At 44.1% G+C, this 16,492-nt stretch overlaps 1 protein-coding gene across 2 annotated transcripts in view; it reads right to left on the reverse strand.

Moving 5' to 3' along the window:
• The window catches only part of LOC144685692 (coiled-coil domain-containing protein 183-like), a 122,489-nt gene that overhangs the window by 45,634 nt on the left and 60,363 nt on the right, over window positions 1-16,492 (reverse strand). For both annotated transcript variants that reach the window (XM_078550486.1, XM_078550487.1), the window contains exon 5: window positions 15,865-15,969. In XM_078550486.1, the coding sequence (XP_078406612.1) occupies window positions 15,865-15,969 (105 nt within the window). The remainder of the gene's footprint in view (window positions 1-15,864; window positions 15,970-16,492) is intronic.

Raw genomic sequence — 16,492 nt, forward strand, 5'->3', positions numbered from 1 at the left:
TGTGGTTGTTGGAGGTCAGTCATCTCAGCTCCAGGACATCACTGCAGGAGTTCCTCAGGGTAGTGTCCTCAGTCCAACCATCTTCAGCTGCTTCATCAATGGCCTTCCTTCCATCATAAGGTCAGAAGTGGGGATGTTCGCTGATGATTGCACAATGTTCAGCACCATTCGTGACGACTCAGATACTGAAGCAGTTCATGTCCAAATGCAGCAAGACCTGGACAATATCCAGGCTTGGGCTGACAAGTGGCAAGTAACATTTGTGCCAGGCAATGACCATCTCCAACAAGAGAGAATCTAATCATCGCCCCTTGACGTTCAATGGTATTACCATCACTGAATCCCCCACTATCAACATCCTGGGGCTTACCATTGACCAGAAATTGAACTGGACTAGCCATATAAATACTGTGGCTACAAGAGCAGGTCAGAGGCTGGGAATTCTGCTACGAGTAACTCACCTCCTGACTGTACAGGCAGACAATTTGGAAGTATAGGCCAGTGCTTTATGCCCAGTTAGAAGCATTAAGTAAGGAGCTGGATAGATTAGAAATAACAGGAGCAATTAAGAAGGTGAAGAGTGGTGAATGGGCTGCACTCATTGTGGTAGCTCTATAAAGGAAATATCTTTTTTTTCTAATATTACTGTGGGATACTGAAGCAGGTTTGTGTGGGTTGTGTGTGTGTGTTGTGTGTCTATGACTAGTTTAATTAAACTGAAGACAATCAGACTGCAAGGTTTAAATCATCAAAGGAACTAGATGTAAAAGCAAGTATTTTGAAATGGAGATTGAAGAGGAATTAGAAGGTGGCAAGGAAAATGGTTGCATCTTACAGGAGGTCAAAGGTAAATAAGCAGTGGGGATATCATGTTTTATTGATCCAAAAGCAAAGAAAAGATGGAAACATGAAAGGTCTTATATTTGGAAGAGTTTGAGTTTCAAAGAAAGTTTAAAACAATGAATTTAAAGAATAAAAGGGGAGAAAATATATTTAAGGAAAGATTGAAAGCTGTATGAGGCCATGTGAGATCCTGAAAGGTGTCCTGTGAAGTATCAGTTTCTAGCCTCCCCAGACAAACGCTTGCTTGTTCCAGAAAGCAAGGTTTTGTTAAAAGCCTTGGAATTCCATTGTCGAGTGAGAGGAATAGAGAAGATGTGAAATACCTTCCTTATAGCAACAATGGGTGCCTTGCAGTAATATAACTGGATGTTTTATAGATTAAGAATCTACTTGGACTGCCTGAAAAGGTTGTTCATTTTGGGAGTCTAGCGAAATCTCTTGGGAAATGTTGTAAGACTAAATTTAATTGTGTAACTGTAATCTTGTGTGTTTAAGTTTTATTTTCTTTTAAATTAAAACACTTATTAACAAAAGTGGTAGTGGAATCTTTACTTCTGACTTCAGAGCACATATCTTCCTTTAATAAAAATACAAACTGCAAATCGTTGTGATAGTTTGGCCAAGTTTCCCTTTTGGATTTGGTCAGGCTGGCAATTACCACCTGCCATATCATAACAGCTCAAAAACCAGACAGGTACATTCAGATTTTTAAAGATTATAAGTAAATGGTAAATAAGATGATCAAGAATGACACCCTCCCACTGCATACCAGTGAATATTTGTTTTCTAATTTAGATAATGGGAAGGTGTTCAGTAAGATAGATTTATCAAATGCATGTTTGTAAATAGAATTAACTGTTAAGAGCAAGGAATTGCTTACCATTCATAAACACAAAGGGATGTACTAGTATGAAACATTACCATTTAGGGTATCCACTGCTCCTGCAATGTTCCAAGCATCATAGATCAGGTGCTAAGTGGGGTGAAAGAGGTGTGCTGCTTCTTAGATTACATTCTAATGAGCAGTGAGACAGAGAAAGAGCACATTGTAAAGTTGTGAACAAAGTCCTAGATTGACTTCAAAAGTATGGCAAAGCTAAAAAGCACAAATGTTGCTTCATGGTGTCAAATGCAACATATCTGGGCCACTAATTAGATGGTGATAGTATCCACACATCACAAGAAAAGGTTGAGGGGTTTTGAAAGCAGAGACCAGAAAACAAAGAAAAATTTAGAACACTGAGAGATTGTTGTTTATCATTCTAAGTTGATCCCCATCCCACGCTAGCTCCACTATGTCAATTGCTCAAAGATGGAATAGGTCGGGAGTGATCTGTGGAGTGTCAGAAAGCATATAAAGAAGTGAAGAAAGTACTGACTAGTGATGCTGTTTTGACCTACTATGATCCAGAAAGAAACAATTGGTTTTAGTGTGTGATGCCTTACTATAAAGGTTAAGTGTGGTGTTATCTCACATCATGGAACTTGGCATGGAGAAGCTTGTAGCATATGCTTTGTATACTTTAATGGTGTCTGAGCAAAATTAGTCATAAGTTGAGAAAGAGACATTAGTGATCATAGAAATTCCCATGCTTCTTTTCAGTACAGATGAGATAGTTTTCTGTTCTCTTACAGTATAACCCCACAATCTACCTCACCTTACGAGTTACTGTTTAAACACAATCCTAGGACAAGGTTTAGTTTGGTTGAGCCTGATGTCAATAGCAAAGTAAGAGAAAGTGAAGATGAGTCATGATACACCAGGCATGAAGCTTAGAGAGTTCAATGCTTCAGAACGTCATGGTGAAAAACCACCATGGTGATAAAGAGAATTGTGTAATTGATGTATTGTAAAGCGATTAGGTGCATTCAAATATCTAGTAAAGATTGGAGAGAGACTCCAACTGTGTCATGTTGATCAAGTGCTTGAAAAAGAAAACATGACAAAAGGTGAGCATGATAACCCTCCAATTGTCCAAATTCCTTCTACAGTCCAAAGTGAAAGTCAGAAAGAAAGTGTAAGTCACAAAGATACTAAATGTTTACCAGTATCACATGATCCACCAGTAAAGTGGGCCAGGGTCTTTGATTAATCAGTGTCACAATTCCAACCAATTAGTGGAGTTGGTCATCAAGGTCAAAGTTCAGGGTTGACACAGTCAGAGATGTTGAGAGAAACTAATAGAAATAGAAATGGAAGGAAATACCCAGGCAAAAGAGAAAGAAGCCAGACAGGTTAATTCATTTGAAAGGATGTAGCAAGGCAAAAGAAAGAATTTGTTCTTGTCATTATTTCTTGTCAAATGATGATATTTTTGTTAAATAAATACTAGGGTTAAGGAAAGCTATTTTAACATGTAAATTTCTCTGGTATATCATGTACATATTTTGGTTGTGATTGCAGTAAAACAAGTATGCGACCCAACGCGTTAACTTTCAAGCATTGTTGATGTTGGTTTAATCTTATTGTATTCTGGGAAATTATGTACATGTATCAATTTACAGCTTAATGTATAAGTTTTTTAAGTGGGGAGGGAATATAGTATATTGTAGAGCTGCCCTCTCTGTTTGTGAGATGTAAGTAAGATGTAAACATGGAAGCTTATAGTTGAGCATGTGAGTCTTTTCTCAGACAACAGTCCTTGACCCTCAAGGACATCCACTCTTCCCAACACTACAATGTCTTCTCTAATCAGTACTGCCACCCCACCTTCCTTTATATCTTCCCTATCTTTTCTGAACACGTTGTATCCTTGAATAAGTACCCAGCCCTCATTTTTGTCTAAGCCATGTTTCTATTATTTAAGCCATGTTTGTATTATTGTTATTACATCACATTCCCACACTGCTATTTCTGCTTGTTGCTCACCAGCCTTACTCACCACAGCTTGTGCATTCACATACATGTATTCCAAACCTGGCTTTGTAGCTTTTCTTGGTCTGCTGTTACCTAATATGGAAATACTTCCTTCTCTATTACAATCCAACACTCACTTTATGCACCTCTTTTCCGCTTCTATATGCTGCTGCCCATCCCCCTGCCAATATAATGAAACCTTCCCTAACCACACTAGTGAACCTCCCTGCAAGGACATTGCTCCCAGTCTTGCTGAGGTGCAACCCATCCCTTTTGAATAGGTGCCTCCTGCCCCATAACTGCTTTCAATGCCCTGAGAATCTGAAGCCCTCCCTGCTGCCTCAAGCTATACATTGATGCCCCTTATCTTCCTATTTCTATTCTGGCTAGCGTGCGGCACTGGGAGTGATTCAGGGATTACTATCTTTGAGTTCCTACTTTTTAATTTCCTCCCCATCTCCTTGGCGCCTGACCGTATGACCTCAATCCCTGCCTTCTCTACGTGGTTGGTACTGACATGTACCACAACTTCTGGCTCACTCCGTGCCCCCTGAAGAATATTCTGCACCCTGTCTGGGATGTTCTTTACCCTAGTACATGCGGGACTCATGATGATGGTTACAGAAGTTCCTGCTTATTCCCCTTAACTTGGAGTCTCCTAAGACATCTGTGTTTGTACCCTTTACTGTTCTCTCCTGTTACAGTCCCTTGCTCATTGGTGTCATGGTTTGGACTGCACTCCCAGTTCTACTGAAGGGTCATGAGGACTCGAAACATCAACTCTTTTCTTCTCCGCTGATGCTGCCAGACCTGCCGAGTTTTTCTAGGTAATTCTGTTTTTGTTTCCAATACTAAGTACCTGTTTTAGAGTGGCGTATAACCCAAAGAATCCAGTACTTCCTGCCTCTGCCTATTCTTCTGGATGGCCACCCATCTAATATCTCCCACAGCCTGTGGGGTGACCATCTCCTGGCATGCACAATCCAGGAAACGCTCATCCTCCTTGATGCTCCACAGTGACTCCACCTGTCCTTCAAGCTCAGAAATCCTAAGCTACAGCTCAAACATCTGGAGACATTTCCTACTTTTAGAATGTGTCACTCGAAAACATGGACCCCAACACATGAAGTGTCCTGAAGTTCCAAATGGCACAAGCAACAGATTTTAGCTGTCCATCCATCATCTAAAAAAATCCCTATTCCTTCTTTTAGAATCCAGTATTAACTATTATTATCCAGAATTAACCTTTTTTAAACTATTAATTTTAATTCTGCCTCTTGACCTGCTCTGCGTTAATACTCTGATTAATTCATTTACTGTTATACCTACCCAGATTAAAATTTTATTAATTAATTTAACTAGTTAAGTTGTAAATTTAATACAGTACTTCATAGTTTCCCAGTCCTATTTTAAACCACAGCCCTGGTTTAGAGACAAAGAACCTTAAAACTATCCTTGATGTCACTCCTTGCTATTTTTGGACAACACCATGGAAGTTCGACTCTTCTCAGCTTGGAATTATCAGCTGCTGCTGCTCCCTCCCGTCAGCTCCTTCCCGTCAGCTCCCTCCGGTCAGCTCCCCCGGTCAGCTCCCCCGGTCAGCTCCCTCCCGTCAGCTCCCTCCTTTCTCCTACAAAAGTAGAATATTGCAGATGCTGGAAATCTGAAATAAAAACAGAAAATACTGGGGATACTCAGCTGGTCAGGCAGCATCTGTGGAGAGAAATAGGAACAGTTCTGATGAAGGCTCATCAACCTGAAACGTTAGCTCTGTTTCCCTCCACAGATGCTGAGTATTTCCAGCATTTTCTGCGTTTATTCCTCTCTTCGTCCCCTCTGATTTTTCAGCTGCTGCTCTCTCCAATCAGGCCTGGTCTTCCCCCACTCGAATTTATCAGCCACAGCTGCTGCTGTCTCTGATTAGATTTGGAAATAAATCATTGTTCCTTAGTTGTTGCTGCATTAAAATCCTGGAATTCTCTACCTAACAGTCCTGTGAGAGCTCATTCATCTTACAGGCTACAGATCAAGAAGGCGGCTCGTCATCGTCCTGGCTGTCCCTCGATTAGAGGATGGCGTCTAATCAGCGTTGTCACTTTCTGCCATGGGTCTTCAAGTGACCGAAGAGGCCAACTCTTGACCAGAGATCTTTGGGCACATAGGGCAGAATATCCCATGTGTTAGTGGGATTCAGAGTGCAGGGTTTACTTCCATTTCTTTCCTTCATTGCCGCCTCCCTACCTGCTCATTCAAACACTGGGACTTAAAGCAGGATGAACTTGATGAACAAGTTGCCATTCTGAACAACTGATAGAAAGCTTCTCCCAGTCATTAAGGTCAATGCTGCCGCACACCAGGGACAGCTTCAGACTATCTTTGAAGCGTTTTCTTTTTCTTCCCCTGGGACATTGGCCATTTGAGAATTGAGGAAACAGGACCTGTGAGGGAGTTGGTTTTCAGCCATCCAGTCACAGTGGCCGTTGCATCGTAGTTGGTTTTGCAGGAGTTTTGCCTGAATCCCTGTGGAGCTAGCTTCATGAAGGACACTAGTGTTTGTTCGAGGGTCCTCCCATTGAATCCGGAGGATGAGGTGGAGGCATTGCTGATACACAGTCCAGGTCTCACTGCAGTACAGGAGTGTGGTGACAATAGTTGCTCTGTACACGAAGACTTTTGTTGGATTGTGGAGGTCTCCGTCTTTGGATCACCACCACCTTCTCAAGGGCAATTAGGGTGAGGCTATGAATGCTGGTCTAGCCAGCAACACCCACATCAAATGAACAAATACATTGAAGAAATATCATTTTGTTTTTGTACAAGACCTCATTTAGAATACTGTGTCCAGGTTTGATCCTCTTAAAGCGTGTGATACTGAGGCTGTGTAAAAGATACAAAGCTGGGTCATAAGCCTGATTACCAGTTTAAAACACTGTTTGAAGTGACAGTTTCCCTTGTGTTCTGGAAATATTTATCTCTGAAGAAACAACGTGGCCATGGCTCAGTCATAGCACTCTCGCCTGAGTCAAAAGGTTGTGAATTCAAGATCCACTCCAGGACTTGAGCACAAAAATCAAAGCTGATGTTCCGGTTCAGTTCTGAGGGAGTGCTGCACTGTCAGAGTTGAGTCTTTCAGATGAGACGTTAAACCATCTGGCCTCTCAGGTGGATGTAAAAGAGCCCGTAGCACTATTGTGAAGAAGAGATTCTCCCCGGTGTCCTGGCCAATATTGATCTCTCAGTCAACATCACAAAAACAGGTCATGACCACATTGCTGCTATTGCTGTATACAAATTGGCTGCTGCATTTTCTACATTACCACAGTGACCATAGTTCAAAAGGTACTTTCTTTAAAGGTACTATAGCATTTTGGGATGTCCTGGGTGTGAAAGATGCAATATAAATGCAAGGCTCTTTTTCCTCTATTAAACCAGATTATTTTTCATTATTACAATTCCATTTTTGGGTTCTTGCTGTGCGAAAATTGGCTGCTGTGTTTCTTACATTGAATACAATTCATAAGTATTTAATTGGCTGCAAAGTGCTTTGACACTCTGAGGTTGTAAAAGGTGCTATATAAATGCAAGTTTTGTTTTTCTTTCTTTGGAGAAACATTCACTTGGCCATATAATTAAGATCTATAAAATAATGAAGGGACTAGATTATGTCCACATTGTCAAATTATTTCAATTAGATAAGCAGGCAAGAACCATGAGTCATGTAAGGTAAGAGGTCCCATCTTCACATTGAGGATACCCTCCATCATGTTGTGTAGCAATACCATCATGCTAAACACAACCTGTAACCTCATAGCCCGGCATATCCCCCACTCTACCAGTACCACTAAGTCAGGTGATCAATCCTGGTTAAATGAAGAGCGCAGGAGAGCATGCCAGGAGCAGCACCAGGCATAGCTAAAAATGAGATGAGGCTTCAACACAGGACTACTTGCATGCCAAACAGCATAAGCAGCAAGTGATAGATACAGCTAAGTGTTTCCAAAGCCAACCGATCAGATCTAAGCTCTGCAGTCCTGCCACATTTGGTCGTGAATGGTGGTGGACAATTAAACAATTAACAGGTTCGCTGATGATGGCACAATGTTCAGTATCAGTCGTGACTCCTCAGATACTGAAGCAGTCCATGTCCAAATGCAGCAAGACCTGGACAATAGGCTTGGGCTGATAAGTGGCAAATAACATTCGTGCCACCCAAGTGCCAGGCAATCACCATCTCCAACAAGAGAGAATCTAACCATTGCCCCTTGACACTCAATGGCATTACCATCGCTGAAACACCCACTATCAACATTCTGGTGGTTATCACTGACCAGAAACTGAACTGGAACAGCCATATAATGTGGCTACAAGAGCAGGTCAAAGGCTAAGAATCCTGCAATGAGTAACTCTCCTCCTGACTCCCCAAAGCCTGTCCACCATCTACAAGGCACAAGTCAGGAGTGTGATGGAATACTCTCCACTTGCTTGGATGAGGGCAGCACCCACAACACTCAAGAAGCTTGACACCATTCAGGACAAAGCAACCCGTTTGATTGGCACCCCATCCACAAACATTCACTCCCTCCACCACCGACGCACAGTAGCAGCAGTGTGTCCCATCTACAAGATGCACTGCAGAAAACTCACCACCTTCTAAACCCACAACCATCTAGAAAGACAAGGAGAGCAGATAGATGGGAACACCACTGCCTGGAAGTGCCCCTCCAAGTCACACAGCATCCTGACTTGGAAATATATCGCCGTTCCTTCACTGTTGCTGGGTCAAAATCCTGGAACTCCCACCCTAACAGCACTGTGGGTGTACCTACACAACATGGATTGCAGCGGCCACCTTCTCAAGGGCAATTAGGGATGGACTATAAATATTGGCCTAGCCAGCGACACTCACATCCCATGGATGAATAAAAAATAAATAGATTTGATGTTAGACAGTTCTCCTCCCAGAAAACAGCAACCAATGGAACATGTTACCAGTTCCTGCACTGAGTGCAGGTTCACTGTGTTTGTCCAGGAGAGACTGAAAAGGTTCCTGATTAGGACAGAAATCGCTTCAGACAAGGGGTGCTACCAACCAACATCAGTGACGGTCAGTGTGGTCTCCTGAATTAGTTTATATCGCCAAGAGGAATTGCAGAGCAATTGTTCCATTTTTTTCCCCTAATTAGCCTTGGGCTTTTCACCTACTTCTTCATCTTTCCCATGGCACCCAGAGAGTAGGATTTGATTTTATGCAATGAATATGGCAACTGTATGGGATGTAGGGACTGAGGCTTCCTCCCTGTTTGAGATCACCCTAAATCAGTATAGGCTTAGAAATAAATCAAGGCCGTTCTGTATGGCTCCTGTGCACAGGAGCTTTAATCATCACTGCAGACTTCAACAGCACTAAAGTAATTTTCAAAGACACTAATGGACATATTGAAGGCTGCCCAGTTAGGGTCAGAGTTGAGAATCAATTAATCAGAGTGGAGTTTGGATCCCAGGGTACACAGGTGACTCTCACCTGCCTGCCTCACTCCGGCCTACCTGGGTTTTGCCCAGTCATTACAGGGTCAATGTATAAAGTGATCAATTGCTGAGTCTGGGGAACAACTGACTCCATACACCTTATAGAGTCAGGGTTCTCAGTTAACTGTATGGTCTTTAGGGCTTAATCAGACTCACAAAGCTACCTATTGTAAACTTACTGATGCCAAAACATTCTATAGGATTCTCCTAAACATTCCCTTCACTCAGCTTCCATACCAATTACAGAGCAGAACCCACCCACGCAGGTGTTATACAGTGACAGGTCTGACCCCACCAGTAATGTACCCCAATGTTATACAGTGACAGACCTGCCCCAACACTACTGTACCCCAATGTTATACAATGACAGTCCTGTCCCCACCAGTACTGTACTCCAGTGATATAGAGTGACAGACCTATCCCCAATACTGTACCCAAGTGTTATACAGAGACAGACCTGTCCCCACCAGTACTGTAACCCAGTGTTATACTGTGATGGGCCTGTCCCAACAATACTGTACCCCAGTGTTATACAGTGACAGACCTGTCCCCAACAGTAATGTATCCCAGTGTCATACAGTGACAGGCCTGTCCCCATCAGTGCTGTACCCCAGTGTCATACAGTGACAGGCCTGTCCCCATCAGTGCTGTACCCCAGTGTTATACAATGACAGACCTGTCCCCAACAGTAATGTATCCCAGTGTCATACAGTGACAGGCCTGTCCCCATCAGTGCTGTACCCCAATGTTATACAGTGACAGACATGTCCCCACCGGTGCTGTATCCCAGTGTCATACAGTGACAGACCAGTACCCACCAGTGCTGTATTCCAGCATTATAAAGTGACAGACCTGTACACAATACTGTACCCAGGCGTTATAGAGTGACAGATACAATGAAAGACCTGTCCCCAACAGACCTATCCCCACCAGTGATGTATTCCAGTGTTATAGAGTGACAGACCTGTAGCTGGTAATGTACCCCAGTGTTATACAGAGACAGACCTGTCTCCGCCAGTACTGTACCCCAGTGTTATACAGTGTCAGACCTGCCCCACAAGTACTGTAACACAGTGTTATACAGCGACGTACCTGACCCCACCAGTGATGTATCCCAGTGTTACACAGTGAGGGTCCTGTCCCACAATTACTGTACCCCAGTGTTATACAGTGACAGAACTGTCCCCATCAATAATGTACCCCAGTGTGGGAGAATAAAATACATCTACAGGATAACAAAGGGTTAAGTGGTTAAACCATAGTGGAATACTACAACGAAGTCTCCTTGCACCAGTAGCAGACAAACCTGCGCTGTCAGCTATTGTGAAGGAAGAAAAACAAGTATCATAAACAAACTACCAAGAGTCCTTGAAACAAAGTTAGGATGTCTGTTATCAGCACATGAGACAGGGCCTAGTCATGCTATCTGTTGTCTGTCCAGATGACTAGTCACCAGATGGGCTACTCAAGGTTTTGTGTAACTACTCAAGGTTTTTGCATAATTATAAACTAAGACGGAACAATTGTATGCATGCCAAAGATAAAATTTCAATGTTATTAATTACTAAGGGTCAAGCAGCTTTTGTAATTTGCATGACCTCTGTTACGCACGCTTTTACTATAACTATGTGTGTACTCTGATGCTTCCTCAGAGTGCTGGCTAGCTCTGTTGTATGCTGCTGGGCTCTCCATGATATCACGATTCAATAAAGGCTTCCGAGACAAACCTCCTGGGTCTGAGTGTTCACTCCATTTTCCGCGACACCCAGTTTTATACAGTGATAGAGCTGTCCTCACCAGAAATGTAGCCCAGTCATGTTCAGCGACAGACCTGTCCACACCGGTACTGTACCCCAGTGTTACACAGTGACAGAAATTTCACCAGTGTTCTTCAGTGGCAGACCTGCCCCCAACAGTGCTGTGGCCCAGTTTTATATAGTGACAGATCGGTCCCCACCAGTACTGTACCCCTGCGTTATACAGTGACAGACCAGTCCCCACTAGTGCTGTATTCCAGTGTTATAGAGTGACAGATCTGTCCCCATTAGTACTGCACTGAAATGTTATACAGTGACAGAACTGTCCCCATCAGTCCTGTACCCCGGTGTTCTACAGTGATAGACTTCTCCCCACCACAACTGAACCCAGGCGTTTTACAGTGACAGACCAGTCCTCACCAGTGCTGTATTCCAGCGTTATAAAGTGACAGACCTGGACACAGTGCTGTACCCAGGTGTTATACAGAGACAGACTTGTCCACATAAGTGCTGTATTCCAGCATTATAGAGTCACAGACTTGTACCCGGTAATGTACCTCAGTGTTATACAGAGACATACCTGTCCCCACCAGTACTGTACCCCAGTGTTAAACAGTGTCAGACCTGTCCCCATCAGTCCTGTACCCCACTGTTATACAGTGTCAGACCTATTCTCACCAGTATTGTACCCCAGTGTTATACAGTGACAGACCTGTCCCCAACAGTACTGTACCTCAGTGTTATACACTGACAGACCTGTACCCGGTAATGTACCCCAGTGTTATACAGAGACAGACCAGTCCCCACTAGCACTGTACCGCTGTGTTATACAGTCACAGATCTGTCCCCAACAGAACTGTACACCGGTGTTATACAGTGACAGACCTATACCCAGTACTGTACCCCAGTGTTATATAGTGACAGACCTGTCCCCACCAGTGCTGTACCCGAGTGTTCTACAGTGACAGACCTGTCCACACAAGTGCTGTATCCCAGCTTTATACAGTGACAGACCTGTACCCGGTAATGTATCACAGTGTTATACAGCAATAACCTGTCCACACCAGCCAGTACTGTACCCCAGTGTTATACAGTGACAGAACTGGCCCCACCAGTAATGTACCCCAGTGTTATATAGTGATAGAGCTGTCCTCACCAGAAATGTAGCCAAGTCTTATACAGCAACAGACCTGTCCACACTGGTACTGTACCCCAGTGTTATACAGTGACAGAACTCTCACCAGTGGTATACAGTGGCAGACCTGCCCCCAACAGTGCTGCGGCCCAGTTTTATACAGTGACAGATCGACCCCCGCCATTACTTTACCCCAGTGTTATACAGTGACCGACCTGTCCCCACCAGTGCTGTATTCCAGCATTATAGAGTGACAGACCTGTACATGGTACTGTACCCAGGTGTTATAGAGTGACCAATACAATGAAAGACTTGCCCCCAACAGACCTGTCCCTATCAGTGATGTATTCCAGTGTTATAGAGTGACAGACCTGTACCCGGTAATGTACCCCAGTGTTATACAGAAACAGACCTGACCCCACCAGACTTTTTGTCCAGTACTGGACTTTTTGTACAGTTTCCAATAGTGCTGTATTCCAGCAATATAGAGTGACAAACCAGTACACAGTACTGTACCCCAGCATTATAGAGTGACAGATCTGTCCCCACTAATACTGCACTGCAGTGTTATACAGTGACAGAACTGTCCCCACCAGTCCTGTACCCCAGTGTTATACAGTGACAGACCTGTTCCCATCAGTACTGTAGCCCAATGTTCTACAGTGATAGACCTGTCCCCACCACGGCTGTATCCAGGCGTTTTACAGGGACAGACATGCCCCCACCAGTTCTGTATTCCAGCATTATAAAGTGACAGACCTGTACACAGAACTGTACCCAGGTATTATAGAGTGACATGTATGTACCCACAAGTACTCTGCCCCAGTGTTATACAGAGACAGACCTTCCCCCACAAGTACTGTTACCCAGTGTTATACAGTGACATACCTGACTCCACCAGTGTTGTACCCCAGTGTTATACATTGAGGGGCCTGTCCCACAATTACTGTACCCCAGTGTTATACAGTGACAGACCTGGCCCCACCAGTAATGTACCCCAGTGTTATATAGTGATAGAGCTGTCCTCACCAGAAATGTAGCCAAGTCTTATACAGCAATAGACCTGTCCACATCAGTACTGTACCCCAGTGTTATACAGTGACAGAACTCTCACCAGTGGTATACAGTGGCAGACCTGCCCCCAACAGTGCTGTGGCCCAGTTTTATACAGTGACAGATCGGTCCCCACCAGTACTGTACCCCAATGTTGTACAGTGACAGACCAGTCCCCACTAGTGCTAAATTCCAGCATTATAGAGTGATAGATCTGTACACACGACTGTACCCAGGTGTTATAGAGTGACAGATACAATGAAAGACCTGTCCCCAACAGACCTGTCCCCATCAGCGATGTATTCCAGTGTTATAGAGTGACAGACCTGTACCTGGTAATGTACCCCAGTGTTATACAGAAACAGACCTGTCCCCACCCGTACATTTTGTCCAGTATTGGACTTTTTGTACCAGTACAGTCCCCAATTGTGCTGTATTCCAGCGTTATAGAGTGACAGGCTTGTACACAGTACTGTTCCCCAGCGTTATAGAGTGATAGATCTGTCCCCACTAGTACTCTACTGCAGTGCTATACAGTGACAGAACTGCTTCATGCTCTCGTCTGGACCTGGAAAAATTTATTAATTTTGCTTCCAATTTCCACCCCTCCATCATTTTCACATGGTCCATCTCTGACACTTCCCTTCCCTTCCTTGACCTCTCTGTCTCAATTTCTGGTGATAGACTGTCCACCAATATCCATTACAAGCCTACCGACTCCCACAACTACCTCGATTACAGCTCCTCACACCCTGCTTCCTGTAAGGACTCCATCCCATTCTCTCAGTTCCTTCGCCTCCGTCGCATCTGTTCTGATGATGCCACTTTCAAAAACAGTTCCTCTGACATGTCTTCCTTCTTCCTTAACCGAGGTTTTCCACCCACGGTGGTTGACAGGGCCCTCAACCGTGTCCGGCCCATCTCCCGCGCATCCGCCCTCACACCTTCCTCTCCCTCCCAGAAACATGATAGGGTCCCCTTTGTCCTCACTTATCACCCCACCAGCCTCCACATTCAAAGGATCATTCTCCGCCATTTCCGCCAACTCCAGCATGATGCCACCACCAAACACATCTTCCCTTCACCCCCACCGGTGGCATTCCGCAGGGATCGTTCCCTCCGGGACACCCTGGTCCACTCCTCCATCATCCCCTACACCTCAACCCCCTCCCACGGCACCTTCCCATGCAACCGCAGAAGGTGCAACACCTGCCCCTTTACTTACCCTCTCCTCACCATCCAAGTGCCCAAACACTCCTTTCAAGTGAAGCAGCATTTCACTTGCACTTCCCTCAATTTAGGCTACTGCATTCGTTGCTCCCAATGTGGTTTCCTCTACATTGGAGAGACCAAATGCAGACTGGGTGACCGCTTTGCAGAACATCGGTCTGTCCGCAAGCATTACCCAGACCTCCCTGTCGCTTGCCATTTCAACACTCCACCCTGCTCTCATGCCCACATGTCCTTCCTTGGCCTGCTGCATTGTTCCATTGAAGCTCAACGCAAACTGGAGGAACAGCACCTCATCTTCTGACTAGACACTTTACAGCCTTCCGGACTGAATATTGAGTTCAATAATTTTAGATCATGAACTCTCTCCTCCATCCCCACCCCCTTTCCGATCCCCCCCTTTTTTTCCCAATAATTTATATAGATTTTTCTTTTCCCACTTATTTCCATTATTTTTAAATGTATTTCCAGCCATTGTTTTATCTCTGCCTTTTAGCCTTTTTCGATTCCTTCACCCCACCCCACCCCGACTAGGGCTATCTGTACCTTGCTTGTCCTGCTTTCTACCCTTAATTAGCACATTCCTTCGATAATATCACCACCTTCAACACCTCTTTGTCCTTTTGTCTGTGACATCTTTTGGTTATCTCCACCTATCACTGGCCCTCTATCCAGCTCTACTTGTCCCACCCCCCCTTAAACCAGCTTATATTTCACCTCTCTTCTATTTTTACTTAGTTCTGTTGAAGGGTCATTCGGACTCGAAACATTAACTGTGTTCCTCTCCGCAGATGCTGCCAGACCTGCTGAGTTTTTCCAGCTATTTTTTGTTTTTGTTTTGTCCCCATCAGTACTGTACCACCAGTGCCGAGCCCAGTGTTATACAGTCACAGACCTGTCCCCATCAGTACTGTACCCGTGTTATACAGTGACAAGATAAAAGCAAAATACTGTGGATGCTGGAAATCTGAAACAAAAACAAAAACAAAAATAGCTGGAAAAACTCAACAGGTTTGACAGCATCTGTGAAGAGGAAGACAGAGTTAACGTTTCGAGTCCGTATGACTCTTCATCAGAATGAGTTCTGATGAAGAGTCATACGGACTCGAAACGTTAACTCTGTCTTCCTCTCCGCAGATGCTGTCAGACCTGCTGCGTTTTTCCAGCTATTTTTGTTTCTGTTTTTGTTTTATACAGCGACAGATCTGTCCACACAAGTACTGTACCCCAGTGTTATACAGTGACAGTCCGCCCCCGCCAGTATTGGTCAAGACAGTGATGAGGATTGGAGGGACAGAGTTTGGAACAATGTTTTTTTTGTTTTTCCTCAGGTTGAGTGGAATCAGCATAAGTTTCAGCCACCCAGTGTTACAGTACATTGAAAAGGAAGGCTGTGTCTTCGAGGCTGCAGCTGACACATTGGGAATTTGTGAGAATCCCAGTCCACACTGTGATTTACTCACCCTCTGCAGACACTCCAGGATGTTCTGATACATCTGATAAATCTGTTTTGCAACCTTGATTTTGGTATCCATCTTCTCTATTTTATTTTCAATCTGACGAATTATCTATAAATAAACAAACAGATTTTTAGTGCTTCTTGTACAGTGTTCATGTGAGAACAAGGATCAATGGGAATGGTAAAAAGAACGGTGTCTTGAAATGTCTGCAAGGGAGTCTCCCAGGTACCAGCTGGGAAGACCGACAGATTTGGTCACTCCGTTGATCACTCTGCCAATCAGAATTCCGAATAATTCTTGCAAACCAAGGTGCGTGGATGGAGTTAAGATACAGATCAGTCATCATCTCTCTACACAACAGAACAGGCTGAGGCTAAATCAATTATTCTTATGCTCCTAATTATGCTTCACTGTTGGGGACAGTGAAGATTCATTAGAAAGATGACAGGCACAATAGCTTACAGACATGAACAATCAAAAAATTGGGAGTTTCCCACTGGCCTGAAGGCTAAAGGAGGAGCTACAAGAGGCTTTCAATCTTACAAATGCTCAAGAGATAAATAGTGCAGGATTATTGACAGACTGAATGAGGCTGAGTCACAAGAGGATGCAGGCATAGTGTGGCTTGGTC

Source organism: Cetorhinus maximus, chromosome 10 (assembly GCF_964194155.1).
Source record: "Cetorhinus maximus chromosome 10, sCetMax3.hap1.1, whole genome shotgun sequence".
NCBI classification, from domain to species: Eukaryota; Metazoa; Chordata; class Chondrichthyes; order Lamniformes; family Cetorhinidae; genus Cetorhinus; species Cetorhinus maximus.